The sequence below is a fragment of the Labrus mixtus genome, chromosome 19 (assembly GCF_963584025.1).
Source record: "Labrus mixtus chromosome 19, fLabMix1.1, whole genome shotgun sequence".
In the NCBI taxonomy this organism is placed as follows: domain Eukaryota; kingdom Metazoa; phylum Chordata; class Actinopteri; order Labriformes; family Labridae; genus Labrus; species Labrus mixtus.
Window position 1 is genome coordinate 8,521,100 of NC_083630.1, and position 18,503 is coordinate 8,539,602.

At 40.0% G+C, this 18,503-nt stretch overlaps 1 protein-coding gene across 4 annotated transcripts in view; it reads left to right on the forward strand.

Moving 5' to 3' along the window:
- The window catches only part of arhgef4 (Rho guanine nucleotide exchange factor (GEF) 4), a 78,518-nt gene extending 62,804 nt beyond the window's left edge, over nucleotides 1-15,714 (forward strand). For 3 of the 4 annotated variants that reach the window (XM_061064019.1, XM_061064020.1, XM_061064021.1), the window contains 9 exons: nucleotides 9,220-9,399; nucleotides 9,905-10,105; nucleotides 10,490-10,669; nucleotides 10,909-11,141; nucleotides 12,052-12,181; nucleotides 12,287-12,418; nucleotides 12,580-12,823; nucleotides 13,150-13,227; nucleotides 14,253-15,714. In XM_061064019.1, the coding sequence (XP_060920002.1) occupies nucleotides 9,220-9,399; nucleotides 9,905-10,105; nucleotides 10,490-10,669; nucleotides 10,909-11,141; nucleotides 12,052-12,181; nucleotides 12,287-12,418; nucleotides 12,580-12,823; nucleotides 13,150-13,227; nucleotides 14,253-14,410 (1,536 nt within the window). In that variant the 3' untranslated portion in view covers nucleotides 14,411-15,714. Of the gene's footprint in view, nucleotides 1-3,886; nucleotides 4,266-9,219; nucleotides 9,400-9,904; nucleotides 10,106-10,489; nucleotides 10,670-10,908; nucleotides 11,142-12,051; nucleotides 12,182-12,286; nucleotides 12,419-12,579; nucleotides 12,824-13,149; nucleotides 13,228-14,252 lie in introns of those variants that run through there. The other variant, XM_061064022.1, reaches the window with a different exon arrangement.
- Nucleotides 15,715-18,503: the final 2,789 nt, after the last annotated feature.

An 18,503-nucleotide genomic window follows, 5' to 3' on the forward strand; every position in this document is an offset into this window, starting at 1 on the left:
GTTGATAGTGACCCAGCAAAACAAAAAACCATGGCAACCAACTGCACATCTCTGAGTTTCTTCTTCTTACAGAGTATAAGACAGTCTGTCTGCACTCTGCTGCCATCTTGTGGGCCACTGATGTCTTATATCTACAAACATGACAAGATAAAATGTGGGTATCAACAAAATGGTGCTGAGTGGGTTCTGTCAGACTCTCTTTGCTGCAGGCTCAGCTATTAGAGACTCTGTTTTGGTGAAATGTAAAATAGCTTAAACAAGGTTGTGCTTGGAGGCTGCTCTGTGTATTTGCTGTTAAGTAGTTTGTTTCAGGTTTATTCCTTAGAAATGATAACTTCTGCTTCTTCTTGCAATTTGATATGATGGTGAAGTGGCTGTTTTACTGTTTTTAGAGGTTCAAACGTATCATTTGAATAAACAAACTTTAGCCTTAGAACGTTGTGATTGACATATTGACATAAATTGAGCAGTCTGTACCACACTTTCTTTGCTTCACGTGAAAACAAATGAAAGGTTTTATATTGTTTGTGTTAATCACAAATGCACATTGAGGTATGTTCTGTACAATTTTGAACAGATAAAAACAAATGATCTAAAACTGAAAGGCTGTATCTTTTACCATCTAGGGTCTACTCTGAGGGTGTGGAGATAAAGGGGAATAACAGAATATGAGAGGAAACGCTTGATAGCTCTTCTAGGCATATAGGCACAAGGTTAGGGAGATCACAGAAAGGTCTCATTGTAAAAGTCTTATAAATAAGGATTCTAAAATTGATATGAAGATAAAAAAAAAAAGAATCATGCTGTGAACCAGAAAAGCTGCTGCCTTTGTAGTGAATATACTTCTGTGAATAACTATTGTAATTTACAGTAATTTTGTGACTAATTTCTCTATTTCAACGGCTTTTTTAACTATTGCATAAATGACAATTTACTCAAATTAATGTTAAATCTAGGCTAAGTTAGGACTTACTCACAGCTGGTGCAAAAAGCTTCTATCAAAATACAGATCCCAGCAGGCACCCTGTTTGACCTAACCCATGGGAGGGACCAGGGCCAGCTTGGCCGTTGTAGCTTAAAGACGCCGGCACAGTTTTTTGTGTTGTTGCTGCTAGATAATCAATTGAGTTGCACAGCCATGCAGTTAAAAATGAATTAGTTGCTCTTAGGGGCGGATGTGGCACATTTGATAGAGTAGTCGTCTCTCAACTGGAAGGTCTGGGGTCGATCCACAGCTCCTACAGCAACATGTCCGATGTGTCCTTTGGAAAGACACTTATCCCCAAATTGCTCCCGCTGCTTTGTCGGCGGCATATGAATGCGTATGAATGGATTAGTTACTTCTGATGGTCTCACTACATGGCAACCTGCCATCAGTGTGTGAATGGGTGTGACATGTGGTGTAAAAAGCGCTTTGAGTAGTCAGAAGACTAGAAAAGCATGATACCACCTCAAGTCCATTTACCATCTACCATTAGTTGCATTATCTAAAGCTAAAGATATCACTTTTAAAAAAAAATCTAAAACCAATAGAGGGTTCAGTGAATTCTATAAAGCCTACAAACTGCCTTACTGTGGGCGGCAGTAGCTCAGTCTGTAGGGACTTGGGTTGGGAACCGGAGGGTCGCCGGTTCAAGTTCCGGTGCGGACCAAATATAGAAGTTGGTCTGGTAGCTGGAGAGGTGCCAGATCACCTCCTGAGCAGTGCCGAGGTGCCCTTGAGCAAGGCACCAAACCCTCTCCCCACCATCAGTGGGCAGCTCCGTCACCCTGGCCTCTCTCCATTAGTGCATGTCCATAGGATCCTGTTTCTGCATGTGTGTGTATATTTCAGCCTGTGTGCGTGTTCATGACTTACAGAGTGTAAAAACTGAAATTTCCCCTTGCAGGATCAATAAAAGTAAATCTCTCTCTTAATCTTAACTGCTTTAATATGTTCACCTTACAAATACAGTTTGTTGTCCAAAAACATTTGTAAAATAATATGCAAATTGGACTGCATTTAAACAGCATTAAACGTACAAACACGTTTATACAGTGATGCACAAAGTGCTCTAACTCTGAGCCACAGCTGTCAATCTTACAATCAAACAAAAGCATCAATAAGTAGACTTCATTTTTTGGGGCAGCTGCAGATGTTCTTCTATCTATACTGGTGGCATAGTGATAAATCAATTACCTTCCCATTGAAAACACATCACAGTCCCCCTTTCTCATGAATTTTTGACATCTTATAGATAATTTAAAGACAGGCCTCTGATATTTTCAGAGATTGCTTTTCACACACGTCCCTCACGTGCAAGATAACCGGTACTGAATGTTCTCTAACGGCTCCAGCAGGGCAGAGTGGGTATGACGAGGAGGAGCCGTCTGCAGTGGTGACCGTTAATTGGTTAATATCAATACAACATTTTCAAGGGTTGTTTCTTCAATTTGAACTCAGGCGTAAGAAAACATAATGTATAAGTTTGGCAGTAAAGAGCATAAAGAAGAGAAACTCTGATCAATGTAAATGTCCCAGGCTATTGCCATGCCGTATCCACAAATTACTCAACCTGGATTTTTTTTACTTAAGACAGTTTGACAGATTCGGCTGCCTGTGGTCACTTATGCGCATGCTTGAAGTAGAGATCCAGAGACTGAGAATGAAGTAGGAGTAAGTCTCTCAATTAAAATCATTGTAATGTTATCACATAGTCATCTTTTCTATTTACGCAGCTCCTTTTTATCGGAATCAGAAATACTCTATTTACCCCCGATAAAATTGTATCTGCTCTTTATTGTAAATGCAATAAACACATAAACCTGTTATTATTTTCAAACAACCATGCGCACACACACACACACACACACACACACACACACACACACACACACACACACACACATGATTTACCTAGAGATCTGTCCATTATTCTGCATGGTATCCACACAGGGAGGGGCCTCTGTCCCTAACAACCAGCCCCTCCTTGGCCTCCTCTCCCTCCCAACGGGTTGCTATGGCCCTGCCTCAACCACTCTGGTATCCAGGATACGATGACACATTCTGCATCCTGATTGGCTGCCAGCTATCCAAGGGTGGGTATGTGAAAAAAAGGAAGGGCAGGAAGGGGGGGGGGGGGGGAAGAAAAGAGGGAGATCCTGGTAGTTAGATGGATGGCTGAGGCTGCACAGCTCCAGGCAGCGCACCGAGCACCATTTTAGCAGGAGCTGTTAACAGAGAGAGAAGGTGGGCAGAGACCGAGGGAGAGGAGAGACAGAAAACAGGCCAGAAGGAGAACAAATGGCTGGAAGGTTTGCGATGTAGACAGCGATGGAGCGAATCTAGGCTAGAGTGACAAAGGAACAAGCTGGAATAAAAGAGAACAGAGGGATAAAAGAAGAGGAAGGAAAAGACGTGAAGGCATGAGCATGAACGTGGGGAAAGCAGCGTCCTTTCCACCGTCTTTTATCCTGAAATCCTGACCGCGAAGAGCAAGAAAACCGAGTATTACGTCTGAACTGCTGAATATAGTAAGGAGGAAGAGAGAGGAGTTGTCTATTTCTTAAAGAGGAGAAAGAGGACAAGGTGCGATGCTCAGCACGTAACACACAAATAGCTTCACAGTGTACACATTCTCGCACACGCTGACACAGATTGGCACCCAGCCTCCACCGGCAGGCCGGGGCAACACTGGGCAAAGTGGCAGGAGAGGCAGAGGAGGCGACCGCCGGAGCCGAGCGGAGGAGGAGAGCAACACTAGGCGACAGCGACGGCGATAGTCAAGGAGGAGGACCAGTTGACGCGGTGTGGTGTGGAGGCTCAGCGCTGAGGGAGAGGCGGCGGGGGAGGGGCAGCGGTGCTGAGGAGGAGGAGGAGGAGGAGGCCAGGGGACTGATGGCTCGGGGCAGCGGTTCGGGGAGGTGGAGCAGGCAGAGGATGGGATTCTTGAGTGCAATGCTGCGATGCAACCTCCCCCCGGAGACCCAGAAGGTGGTGGTGTTCCTTATTATGATGCTGCTCATCATCATCAATGTGGTGCTCATGTTCCTGCTGGCCTTCCAGTAGAGCCAACCCCACTGACCACCACTCTCTCATACACACAAACTAACACAGACACACACACACACACACACACACACACACACACACACACACACATGCTCATGAACACATGATCCTACATGGAGAGAAAGACCAGATAAACTAAACACAGAGGAACAAAAGGATTGGAGGAGGACTGCTGGAATTGATGGGTGTCCAACATGGCAGCAGCAGAACACAGGTACATCCAATAGGAGAGGGGAGATCATTTTGTATGAGAATGGATGATGTGTATACAACGGTGTAATCGAAACATGTAAGAAAAAACAGCAGCTCATCTTATATAGGCATAGGTACAAATCTAGTATTGAAGATGCATTGATGTTTCTTGACTTTGAAATGTTTGTCTCTGTATTTGACATTTCCAAATCAATACAACAGAAGTGATATAAGTGCGATTGTTTTGCTTAAAAAGAGAAGGAAACTGCTATTCTCCTCACAAACTATGAATAAGCCCTTTTCTGAACACTTTACTTACTTCCCTATGTCTGTGGCTTTCAGCTTTCAACCTCTTTTGTCCTTCCTGAAGACATGAATCTTTAAACTTACCTCCTAAATATATTGTGCCATCTTTTAAAGCAAGGGGTTAACCCTAACCCTTATTTCCCCATAGATGAGCATAGAGTGTAGTTTTTTTCCCCCAAAAAAAATGACATGACATGACTCAAAATGTGTTTGATACGAGGGGCTGCAGTCATTTAGGGTCAAATTACTTTACAGAGCGTTTGTTACTATCTAGGAAGGAACATGCTTAATGTTATTTTACAAAGGGATATATGTATATGAGGTTTGGATAAATAATACTTAACTATACTCAAAGGTTTATAGGATACATGTTTTTTGGGTATTGGGTATTTGTTCAGTCTGGGGGGGAAAAGCAACATCTTCCTCAGAGAGAGTATCCGGTACTACTATGGAAAATTAATATTAGGCCCATCTTTTGTCTGAAGTCAAATTGAAAAAAAGTATGTTTTTTTTTTTTTAAATTTGGATGAACAAACCGTTTAAAATCAAGAGTAGAATGCTTTCAGGTGATGTAACACACTCTGCAGCGACCTCGTTACAGCTCTTAGATAACCTGGGCTGATCGTGTTTTCAACTTTAGAACTTGTCGGTTTTAACAGATCTGCTGCCCATTGAAAATATTGTTAGTGATATGATATGCACCTCTCTCGACGGTGAAACAGTTCTTTCCTTTTGAACAAGCTAGTGTTTTTGAGTGCACGAACACTTTTACATGAACTACACACAAGCCGCTGCTGCTAGATGTCCTGCTGTTTGCAGTTTGTCCAGGTAAATTTTGATATTTTGGAAGTCCTGTCAGTGTTGTTGCAACCACTGCATCTGACAAGTTAAACCTGTAACATAAAATATCATTTTATGTATGCCAATATACCTGGTCTGTTTCAAATCAGACATGGAAGAGGTTAGGGGTTTCTGTTCAACTGGGCGAAATACAAATATAATAAACAGTCCTTTATGCCCCCATTTATATGTGTATGTTTTAGTTATAGTAGTAGTCTTCCAGCTTCACTTTCTCCTGTGTTCATCTGCTGCAAATCCATACTCAAACCTTCCTTGAATTTTGACTTCCTCCCTTGTTAAAATCAGTTCAGTGTCACTGTTTATGCTATAAAGTCTCATCATACTCACCACTCTCTTGTCAGAATAGTTTTGGGGGTTTTTTTGGCCCTATTTTTTATGTGAACCATTTTTTTTCATACTCACCACTTTAAAGAAAATCAGTATTATTGATGGAGAAGAGAAACAAAGTGATATTATTGACAACCTTGTGCCTAAGTGGAGTTGCTTAGACATTGGGTAGAAAAACCAAAGACAAAGGCAACTGTTTTCCAGTCTCAAAATCTGTATAGTGTAGGAAAGAAAACAAAGAATTCAAACTGGCACTCAGGTGTATACGGCTAAAAGGAAATTAAATATTGAACATTTAATCATTGTAGTGGCTGAAATTTAGGGTGTACTTGTCACAGTGTCATACAAACTGTTAGCTTTCTGAGTGTGATAAGCTAATGGCATTGGGACATTGGTTTTGGTGGTTACAGCTTGGAGTCTCCCAGCAGTAGTGTCTCATAACATCTAAATAAATCTATTAAAGCTTTTTATGGATGAAAATGTTTATAGTGTCCTTTTCTCCTTTGGTAAATGACTGCAAAGGACACATCATTATACTCTGTGTTCTCTCATTGTGTTCTGCTATCCCGTGCAGTATTTCCACACGTTGGAACACCTTGTTATATGTTGTCGATTGTTTATTTCACAAAAAGGAGCTTTTTGACATCATCCCTTAAATATCAGTTTAATTTGCATAATTAAAACATGAAATAAACCCACTTTACCCAACCATTTTGGTTTATGTCCCCTTAGAATTAGACCCCTTGTAACATGTTGGACATGTCTATGAGCAGTTGGCAGACTGCTCATAACTGGAGGGATTTTCCTGACCTTCAAAAAGTGACAAAGAGCAGGCTAAATCTAAAAAATGCCATCTGCATGTATTCATTTAAGGTCTGATAATGTCTAGCAACCTCAAAAAGCTTAGAATTGCCTGGGCACTTAAGATGTAACACAAGTATGATGAATGTCAGTCTAAAAGGGATCCTTTTTTTTATTGGATTAGCACTCCTTTGTTTCCTTTATTGCCGAGAAATAGATCCCACACCCAATCCGTCTACTCTCTCTGGAGGAACAACCTCAGCTGGGTGAGGGACACTGCTTGTAATTTTTTCCCTAGAATGTGGACTCTCCATCAAGTTGGTAATACCAAATAATTATACTAATTAATTGGGCTAAAGGCTTAATCCCCACTTTGCTAACTAATTAGCCTAAATGAGATGACTAAACAGGCAACTTTTACCTTTGCAGATTTATAAGTTGTCCTGAGCCAGTTGACAGCAACAACAACAAAAAAAACAGCCTGTGGATGTCCAACTCGTTCATCTGCTCATATTGCATTCTCGGGAAATGGGGAAAAGGCTATAGGGGCAGAGCTGCTTGTGTGTGATAGCGTCTCTCTGTCTGTCTGTGTTTAAGCCTTTGCTGGTGTGGTCATTTCTTTGAGCACGGTCATGAAGCTCAGCCTATTTGAAAGGGAGTAAGAAGCTGTTTACTATCACAACATTTAACAAGAGGATATTGTGGTGTCATGTCAAAGAAGAACCTAGAGATAGAGACAGCAGTAAGGCAAGATGGTGTGGGTGTGTTGCTTAGCAACAGCCAAAGTCTCTTGTTTTCCTCATTGCAATGTATCAGTGGTGCTAAAAAAAATGAAAGGACTTTTTCTTGAAAACGATAGTAAGGTATTGTGAAGAAGAGCATAGTTTTTTTTGGGATCACCAAAAGACACAACCTGCAGAGAGCAGCGATTGTGGGCTGATGTGTTCTAGTAAGAATTTGTGTCCTCTCCAGGGTTGAGATGCTGAGCAGCATAATGGATACCCTCTGTGGGGCTAGGGGCCATGTTGACGCAGTAAAATTGGCGGTGTGTGTACGAGGCAGTGTGAAATATGACCACTGCAGTGTCTTCATCAGTAACACTGGCTCCATCTCTTTTCTGGTCTCGCTCTGTTCCTGCTCCCCTCCTCCGTCTCTCTCTGTCTCTCACACTTCCTCTTTCTGCTGAGTTTACTTCCACCTTAAGCTCCTCATTGATCTCTCATTCTGCCCTCAGATTCAGACTTCAACATTAGTCCATGCTTGGTAGCCTATATCAAAGCTGGTGTATTATGGAGACTCATATATTTTACACATAGTTATAGCTCATGTTACAGCACTACTGAGCTAATTACCGGCCTTCCATTCATCTTATGACATCAAAACTGACTGTATGCTGTTTTGGTCAATTGAATGCTAACTTTATTAATAACTACAGTGTACAGAGCTGTATCATCGGTTTCTGTACTCGTATCAGTTTCACAAAATGCCATGGTTTATACCATATACTATCGTATTAATTTGAAAAATTCAATATATTCTAATGTAATAATCACTGATAAACATCTAAGTGTTTAAAAAGCACCAAATTACCTTATTATTATCACAAAATGTATTCTGATCTTTATTTCCACATCCACACTTGTTTTTTTTTTTTTTAAAGTCTCTCTCTCTTTTCATTCTCGATAATTATGAACAACTTTGAGTTGGATGAAAATATGATTCAGTAGCTACACTTAACTAACTGTCTTGTGAGTTTTAGCCCAATGTTTGCTATCTGGTTTTAAATTAAAGAGACACTATTACACGCTAGTTGGTGAACATGGGGTATTAGGCAGTGAAAGAAACAAGTATTTCCATTTGAGGCGTAAACACACAAAGTGGACAAAAACACAACTATGAATGTATATTGCTCTGTAGCTGCCAAGTGATGAATGTAGAAAAAGCAGCTGTTGCAAACAAGCTCACAGATTAAGCCCTGAAGGTGAAGACATTTGAATGTTCAAGTGAAGTAATGCACACATTCATTCACTTTTTTTAGATTTGGTCTAGTATGTTATAGGCAGATATAAGATCATTTAGATGTTAAAGTTAAAAAACTCACTAGTGTCCCTAGATCAATCAATCTTCACTTGTATTGTGCCTATTTTTCAAGACACTTTACAAAAATAGCAGGTCTAGACCATACTCTTTGTTGATTTATTTAAGGAGACCCAACATTTATCCACAAGATCTTCCCTGTCTGGCAAACAAATAAAGACAAAGGAAAATCAGGGTTATTTAGCTTTTCACTAAGCCCTCCAAAAGTCAAAAAAAGACATTCTGAATTGACATGATAAATATTGTTAACCAGCTGCATGTCAGTGCTAGGTGAAGTCAGTTACTGTTAAGTCAGTTCAAGGAAATGTGTTCATTCAGCCAGTTCCTAATGGTCACTGTGGTAAACTGTGATGAAAGAAGGTAACTGGTTGAACTCTATGGTTTGAATAATGTTGTTCTAAAGTCAGTTACATCACTAACCCCATCCTTGCCATGTGAGCTGGGAACTGACCCTGATTGATTGATTCATTGACCATGACATTACAGCACATTTTATGACGAGTTCTAACCATATTGTTGCACCACGTGCTGAAACTTGATAAAAACATGACCTTAATCTGACCACTGTCCTTACCTGTGCACAGCTGATCAGTGATGGCAGCGTGGTATATGCCGAGGCTCTCTGGGACCATGTCACCATGGATGATCAGGAGCTGGGCTTCAAGGCTGGTGATGTCATCGAAGTAGTGGACGCCACCAACAAAGAGTGGTGGTGGGGTCGAATCATGGACAGTGAGGGCTGGTTCCCTGCCAGCTTTGTGCGGGTAAGACAAACTCTGTCCAGCATCCAACACAAATCATTCTATTACAAGTTTTTCAATCGAATTGTCTGAATAATGACTGCAGCTGCTGCATTAGTAGGTATCAAAGTAGTAAAAAGTTTTGAGATGTTATAAAGTATTTGTGTTACTGCACAGTTTGAAATGTGTTTATTGTATGTGTGTGTTTGTGTGTGTTAACACTAAAGCCCTTTTTCCACCAAGCGGCCCTTGCTCATGATTAGCCTACTATTTTCTTATGCTAAACTGTACAAGCAAAGAAAATAATTAATGAGAAATACATTGAAAGAAAGCATTAGAAAAAATTGTTTTTTCACTGAGTACTTCTCGAAAATCAATTACACAACTGTTTTTCTGTAGCTTTGAAAACTTTCAAAATGCAGTTCACACCTGTTTGATTTTAAATGAATAGTGAATCAGCTAAAAATGTTAAGATTTTGCGAGTATCGAAGCTTTTCTTGAGGTTTTAGGTTACCTGTTTCCTCCTCAGTTGCGTGTAAACCAGGATGAGCCCATGGAGGAGTACCTGGCCCATCTGGAGGAGGCTCAGGCAGGAGAAAAGGACCGGGCAGGTCTGGGCTTGTTGCTGGGACCTGGTTTACCCTGCAAAGAGCAGATGAGGACCAATGTCATCAATGAGATCATGAGCACAGAGAGAGACTACATCAAACACCTGAAAGACATCTGTGAGGTAAAGGCTAGCTTCACATTTTAACACGATGTTGTCCTGTTTAGAAATTGTAGTATATCAGTTCCACCAAGCCATTATTTCTTAACCATGACCCTGTGACATTCTGAGCAGTTGTTTTTTAACAAGTCAGCAGACTTGAGTTCCTCCTACACTTTGAAGGATTGCTGTCAGAATTTTAACTAAACTCAAACAGTCTACATGGAAGACTTTAAATTGAATAACTCAAACCATGAACAGGACTAAATCCAAAGTCCTGGATTGGCTGAGGTGACGTCAGCTCACTGATCTGCCTGTAATGTGGTTGACTGTAGTCTGTAAATAATAGTATAGCACTGTAATCATTACATGTATTTATTTTATAGTCTATCTTTCTGTTTTCCTCAGGGTTATATCAAACAATGCCGCAAGAGGACGGACATGTTCAACGAGGAGCAGCTTCGTACTATCTTTGGCAATATCGAAGAGATCTATCGATTCCAGAGAAAGTTCCTGAAAGGTCTGGAAAAGAAATTCAACAAGGAGCAGCCCCACCTCAGTGAGATCGGCTGCTGCTTCCTAGAACATGTAAGCTTGGTTGCTAAATCAATTTGAACAGATTGAGTGCAGAGAGCTTCATGAAAACTATAAATTACTGCATCCATGTTGCTATTTGTAAAAAAGTGGCATGCAAACATTTACATTTTTTCCCCTAAACCCTTTAACTAGTTTTATTTTTATTTATGCATATCTTTATTCTTTGGGCTTAATATTCCACCAAAGCAGTTCTCCTGTTTCTAATCACATCCCTGTTCCCTTTTGTTTAGCAAACAGATTTCCAGATATATTCCGAGTACTGCAACAACCACCCCAATGCCTGCGTTCAGCTCTCCAAGCTCATGAAGGTCAACAAGTACGTGTTTTTCTTTGAGGCCTGCCGACTGCTCCAAAAGATGATTGACATTTCCTTAGATGGCTTTTTGCTCACCCCCGTTCAGAAGATTTGCAAGTACCCACTGCAGCTGGCCGAGCTGCTAAAATACACCAACCCTCAGCACAGGTGACTACACACTTTTTGTTCTCACTCAGAAAAAAAAGGTTTTAGGAGATCCATTGGGGCTTATATGTGCAAATATTAGAAATCAACTTTCAATTATATGTATTTATCTTAAGGAAGGCCAACTCCATTTAGTTAAAGGCAGGGTTGGTAATTTTTGAAAACTAGCATGATTTTGAAAGTAGCATTCCCTCAGTGCTCCGTCTGCACCCACCCCCTCCCCTCTGTGCTCCCTCAAAAGCCACGCCCCCTCACTTACATGCACAAGCACCATTGGTCCAGAAGCAGACCTCAGCTCATGCTTTGAGTGTGGGCTCGTGCATGCATGGGGTAGAGAACGAGCAGGGAGACAGGGAGGCGTCTGATTGGTTCATCAGATTGGTACCTCGTGGCAGACATTGGTCAAAGTTTTTACAGGCTTACAACTGATACAGATGACGGATTTTCTTTGATCCTTTTTCAGAGAACATGAGTTATTAATGTCTGTCAGGAGCTGTCAAGACAACTTCAACCAAAATCTTAAAAAGTATATCTGGAGAAAATGACCAACCCTGCCTTTAACAGAGACAGGGTGATGATGTTCGGTTTACCATGGAAATATCTTCTTTAATATTCATATTAATCTTTCGATCAATGTCAAAATATTCACATTTTGTTTCCAATATGTGCACTTCATGCGTGTTTTCACTCCATCTATGTAACACCCCCCCCCCCCCCCCCCCCCCCTCTCACTAATGTATTTTGTGATTGATTTAACACACAGTACTTGTTAGGAGGTTACCTTTTTTTCCTGTCTTGGAAGAAAAGAAACATGTTCTGTTTAAAAAAAATATAGACTGTGGCCAGAATTACACAAAAGGCTGAAGACTTTATTTTAAAATTCTACCTTCATGTGATTATCTCTGTCTTTTAGGGACTACAAAGATGTTGAGGCAGCCTTAAATGCCATGAAGAATGTGGCCAGACTTATCAATGAGAGGAAACGGCGCCTTGAGAACATCGACAAGATCGCCCAGTGGCAGAGCTCAATAGAGGACTGGGAGGTATGGCATGAACCGTCTATGCTATGAAATGCTGAACAGTGTAATTTTCAACAGGACTGGGATAGAAAGTAACCACCGTTTGTGTGCTTGCTTCGATCCATGCAGGGTGAAGACGTCTTGAGTAGGAGCTCTGATCTCATCTTCTCCGGGGAGTTGACCAAGTTGTCCCAGCCTCAGGCCAAGAGTCAACAGAGAATGTTTTTCCTCTTTGACCATCAGATGGTTTACTGCAAAAAGGTGCTTACCACGGTTCCTTACACTGTTTTCAGTAATAATAGTTTTTTTTTTAATCTGTAACATGCATTCAACCATTCTCTCATGCTGAATCTTGCTTTATCTGCTTATTACTTAGATCTTGTACTTCCTCGCTGAATTAGCCATCCTAATATATTTTTCAGGATCTCTTGCGCCGGGACATGCTGTACTATAAGGGTCGGATGGACATGGACCACATGGAGGTGATAGACGTGGAGGACGGCAAGGAGAAGCATTTCAACATCAGCGTGAAGAACGCCCTGAAGCTACGGTCGCTAGCTGGTGACGAGGTCCATCTTTTGTGTGCCAAAAAGCCCGAACAGAAACAGCGTTGGCTACGAGCTTTCACTGATGAGAGGAGTCAAGTCCAGCATGACCGCGAGACAGGTCAGATTACCTGCACATATCATAACATTCAGAATTCAAGAAAAAAGTGTTAAATTAGCCTATTAAGTCAAATAATGTGTTTTGAAGTCAGAAAACTCAGTTTTCCCAACTGCAAGTCAAAGGAGTCGGTCCATTCTGTAGATAAAGTCCGGATCAATGTGGAACCTTCTCATTAAATCTGCTCCAGAGCTTATCAATCAATCCGCTGACTCTGCAAGCCATTTTTTTTGTTGGCCGAATTTTCTCTCAGGTTTTTTCCCATTCAATAAAAGACTGATTGTAAAAGAAAAAAAGCTTTATAGTCATTATCTTCTCTTCTTTCTTAGGCTTTTCTCTCACAGAGGTCCAGAAGAAACAGGCCATGTTGAATGCCTGCAAAAGCCATCCAGCTGGAAAACCTAAAGGTAAGCATCCACGTGCTCACAGAAGAAAAATAAGTCTTCAGTAGTTTTATCTTTGGCATTAAGCACCTGAACTGAATGCCTTTATTACACCTGGCATTAAGATTCACATCTTGGGTGAATTGGTCACGATTGAGAAGCTCTCGGTACACATCACAAAAACACTAGATTCATTAAGGACGCATTGAGATCATTTCAATCTTAACATTTCGACACAGTCTTGGCGACAAATGGCCTGAATCTAATTAAAGGTCTACCTAGTGTCTGTAAACAAGGCAACAATAGCACTGAGTGGCAGATCCTTTGCATTTAGAGCTGGAAAGTGACATCCAATCACAAGTGGTTTCTTGAAGCAGGTAGAGATACGTTTAATTAGCAGGTATAAGCTGCCGTGCTTAAAGATGTCCACTTGTGATCGTGCGTAGGACTATAAAATGAACTGCTTTAATGAATGAATTGATCAAATGTTTTTTTAAACCCCTCCCCTTCCCTGGGGATCATCTTAAGTCTCAGTACAGTATCAGTCCCAAGATTTCTTTCACCCTTGGCTTGGACACTGGTCACCACACTATGTATGATATATGAGAACAGATTAATAATGCATGGAGCAGTACGTTTTATAAAACTGTATGACTTGTATTCTTCAGGAATTTTCTCTCAAAAAAGCTAAGTTAAGGTTTGACTTTCGTACTAAAAATACTTCTCCTCCAAAATAGAACAGCAGAGTTATTTCTGAGGACTGTTACAAAATACCAACACGACTGAGATCTTCTTTAAAAATAAATATGAGCGCTTTCGTATCACTTTTTATCCTTGTTAAGCTATTTTAATAAAGTCCAACACCTACAATGTTTGTCAATGTTTTTCCACTGAAAGATTTGAGTAGCTTAAATAAATAGTAATTTGCTAGTAGGCCTTCAAAACATGGGATGTTTTTGATGTGACTAACTGTGCTTGAAGAAAAAAATTACAAAAAGCTCAAGGCCATAAATCTATGTCGTAATGACATTCTCTCCTCCTTTTTTTAGCGGTGACCAGACCCTACTACGACTTCCTCCTGCGACAGAAACACCCCTCTCTCCCCACTGCTCTGCCCCAGCAGCAGGTCTTCATGCTTGCCGAGCCCAAGCGCAAAACCTCCACTTTCTGGCATAACATTGGCAGACTGACACCTTTCAAGAAGTAAAAAAAACAACAACAACAACAACAACAACAGGAAGGAAAAGAAAAGCAGTGGAGGGAGGGACAAGAGGAGGAGAAAGAGAAAGAGCTCTCTGCTCGTGCCTGAATAGACCCTTTTTAATTCTTCCTCTCCTTTCTTTCTTTCATACTCCTAACAACGCCCTAATTGTCATACTGATTTATTGTATAGATGAGAATGATTATGATGAGAAGATTATTTTTGAAAGCACTTTATAGGTTGGTTAACAATCAGATTTAAATATGGTCTCCTGGAGACGGTGAGTCAAAAAGGGAGAGCGGACTAAAACTTCTTCTACACCTTCAATCAAGCGCCGGTTGGTACTAACATGACTACTGTACTGCTGCAAGTGAACGTGGGACAACGGACAGTTCCACCTCACTGAATATGTTGGCTGTCTACAAAAAATGTTCTTTGTTCTATTGTTTTATGATTTGAAAGATGCCAAGTGCTCACAGTGCCCAAGTATTTGTTTTATTTGTTTATTTTATGTATACAATTAAAGAAAAGGTCAAATAGGGATTCTATGGTATGTGTCTACATTGGAACAAAGTGAAGGGTATGTAGGTGATACAAAGTTTACTGTGCTTTACTACTTGCCAGTAGTACTTTCAGTCAAATGTCTGCTGACTTGTTGAGTATTTCGTGATCTCCATCAGCGAGAACTTGTTGTGTATGTCTGGTGCATTATTGACATCGTGCACACTTGATTAAGTCATGAAATGCAGACAGCAGAAGATTCGTTATTATCAAAAACTAGGAACTTTTATTTCAACAAACAGCAGAAATGTACACACTCCAGCAACACACATTCCTTGAGTCTGATCCTTCGACTCCTCCTTATAACCTCCATGTCAAGTAAGTAAACGAACAAGCTGTTTTTTCTTCCTTTATTCCTTTTTTAAGTGCCATTTGAAGTGTGTCAATGATGATTTACAATGACGTGCATGGATGTGTTGAAAAAAAAAAAAAACTACTGTGAAGAATATTTTTTTATCTCTGAAGACCCCTTGCTATATTTAACTAGATTCAGGAACTGAGGTTTCAATGTGCTACTAGGCTGACAGCATTAATTACACTCTGATGTTCTTTTATCTACCTGTACTTCTGATCTCCAGTATTCCTGCTCTGTGTATCCGGTCTTCATTATAATCTCATTTCAGATCAATGCAGCCCAGTAATATTGCTCTGTAAGTGCATTCAGTGAAATGTACTCCTTTCACTTTTATGTTCAAGTGTTTTCGCTTCTGACAATATGGAATATTAAACTTTCCTAAGCTGACAAAACACGGCCATCAGTGGGGGTCTTTTCTTTTTCTTACTCAAGGATAGAGTTCAATTATGAGACTGTAGGAACTGAAATTGTGAATGGACGTAGGGTGTTTTAGAAAAGTATTTGAAAAGTATGTGTAGCTACCTTAACCTTAAGTGCTAGACAAAAAATGAAAGCAGATGATCGTGCAAACCAAAGTTTATTTTACAATGTTTAGATCCAATAACAATATTTTATAAACTAATTTTCTCCAGATAAACTTTTTTAGATTTTGGTTGACGTTGTCTTTCGGTCCTGACAGAAATTAATAACTCGTGTTCTCTGAAAAAGGAACTAAGAAAATCCATCATCTGTAGCAGTTGTAAGCCTGTAAAAACTTTGGCCAATTCATGAGAGCACCCCATCCCGGTACTTTGCCCAAACGATGCCGGCCCCGCCCCTTTCTGGGTGAAATCATTCCATCTGAATGAATTGGCGGTTAATGGAAAAGTTGGGGTCTTTACCGATTTAAAGACTTAAAAAATGAAACCCGTACTTTAAAACGGCAAGTATGAGCCTAAATCTGATGACCAGTGATGTAAACATTTAAAATATGACATTTCTGAACAGAGATCGGCATCATAACGGTATAAAATTAACCGTGTACGTGAGTGTCTGTTCAATCTCCATTGCTCCATTTTGAATGCTACTTTCAAAATCATGCTAGTTTTCATAAATGACCAACCCTGCCTTTAAAATGGCAAGAAAATGTGGAAATAAGTATCTGAATATTTACAAAAGCACTGTATGAGTCTAATTTAATATTATGATTATAAATACAGTTACAGAGATTGATTTCAGATCAATGTTGCGATTGCAAACTGCAGATTCTAGACATTGTATAAACAATGATAGTAGCTGCTTCATAATCACAGTTCACAATTTAGTTTTAAATAACTTGTTTTGGATTGTAGCTTTTTGTCAAGACAGGCACTAATGAAACACTGATTGTGGAAGTTCACTTCTCTTGTTAAGACAGGCAGCACACTGTTTCTCGATTGGGGATTTTTGAAAACATCAAACAATTTTTGATAGAAACCGGTGGAAAGCAATTTTATTTTATTAAATGGTGAAAACCGCCTGGTAGGATCGTGGACTGTGAATTTAAACCTAGCTGTTTGCTTCCTTCTCATATAGTTACTCATGTACTGTACACATGGCTTTGTTTTGGGGATCGTTTTCATGAAGCTTGAACAATTGAATGTGAGCCTGTTCAGTGTACTATTCATTCAATCTGCAGACTTTGTGTGCTGTGAAAGTTGAAAATAATAACACAAAACAGAGAAAATGGCAGACAAAGTGACAAACATTTGCTTTTAGACTAAGTCTCAAGAGACAGTATATATCCCCAGCTTCTGTCAACTGGAGTAAAATAACTGGAGAACGAGAGATCAGCCTGTTTGTAGTGACAGACACAGACCTTCGCTTGTGTTTTGGAGCTGACTCGGGATGTTCAAAGACACCTTAGAAACAGGCCAGCAGGATAAGACAAGTCAACCTCTTTGATATTAAGAAGATCTGATTTAATTTACAGCATGCAGATTTAGAAACATGTTCATTGACGGCTTCTCAGCGTCTGATGATAAGCCAATGGTCTACAACGAGGCGCTGCTTGTCAACAGGCTAGGCAGGCAACTGCATGGGTCAAGGAAGGAATATCAAGACTTCTGCGCTAAATACAATGTTTGCATCCACTAAAATACACGAGGGATACTCAGAAAAACACTATGTTCATCATAAAAGACCATACCAGAGTTTAATAACAGGCATTGATACTGCAACAAAAATATGTTTGATATATGATCATCAGAAACCATTAGTACTGAACATCGATGGTCCTGTCAAGCAATGGTTGTAAAATAGAACATCTATGTATTTCTAATATCCGGCACAATGTAAAATAGAGAACAATTAAATGTCACACTTCCAATAAAATTCATAAGAATCTACATCTGAGTTACACATGCCATACCGTGTGTCTGACACCTACCTCTTTGCAGCAGTTATAGGCATTAACCAAATTCTATATTAAAAATGACTCTGTTTGCTTTATTAGGTCATATGGAGGCATTCAGATCCATTTCAGTCCGTCATCAGGAGATAAAAACTTCTCACAGGGGCTTCAAGAAATAACCCCATGTTCATTAGTTTCACCTGTGAACTTCAAGGGAACATATTATATTTGAGTGCAGTGTAATCAAATGATCTATTTGATCCATCAGGTTTAATATAAGAACAATTTGCTGCTCATTTGACCTTTTTTGTGGTAAGAGACATTGATGAGCAAACAGACTATTCGGTGCATTCAGTATTTCTTTATTAATCAGGGCCAGTGTATTGCAAGCCCAGGGCCCTTTATGTTGGCCCCCAGCAAGTTCTAGGCATTTGGGGATGTTTTTTTTATATGTAAATGTAAGATCTTTTGTCCCTTGTATACAGTAACAACTCAGTGCCTGGTTCGCTAGAGGACTCTTTAGCGGCATCTGTTGGTTAGAAATGAAAACACCATAGAAAACGTTGCGTCATATCAGTGCTTTTTTTTTTTTGCTCATTGTGAATGGAGTGATGACGGCAGTCAGCGACATCAATTCCTTGTGTTGTCATTTTTTCAGATAAATCAAGAAGTAAAGGAAATACAAAATGCTAAATAACGGCGCTGAAGAGACTGCTGATGGTAAGATGCTACTGGAGGCTTGAATTTCCCTCAGGATCAATAAAGTCTCTTTCTATCTATCTATGTAAACTGAATTAACTTCATTCAAGAAA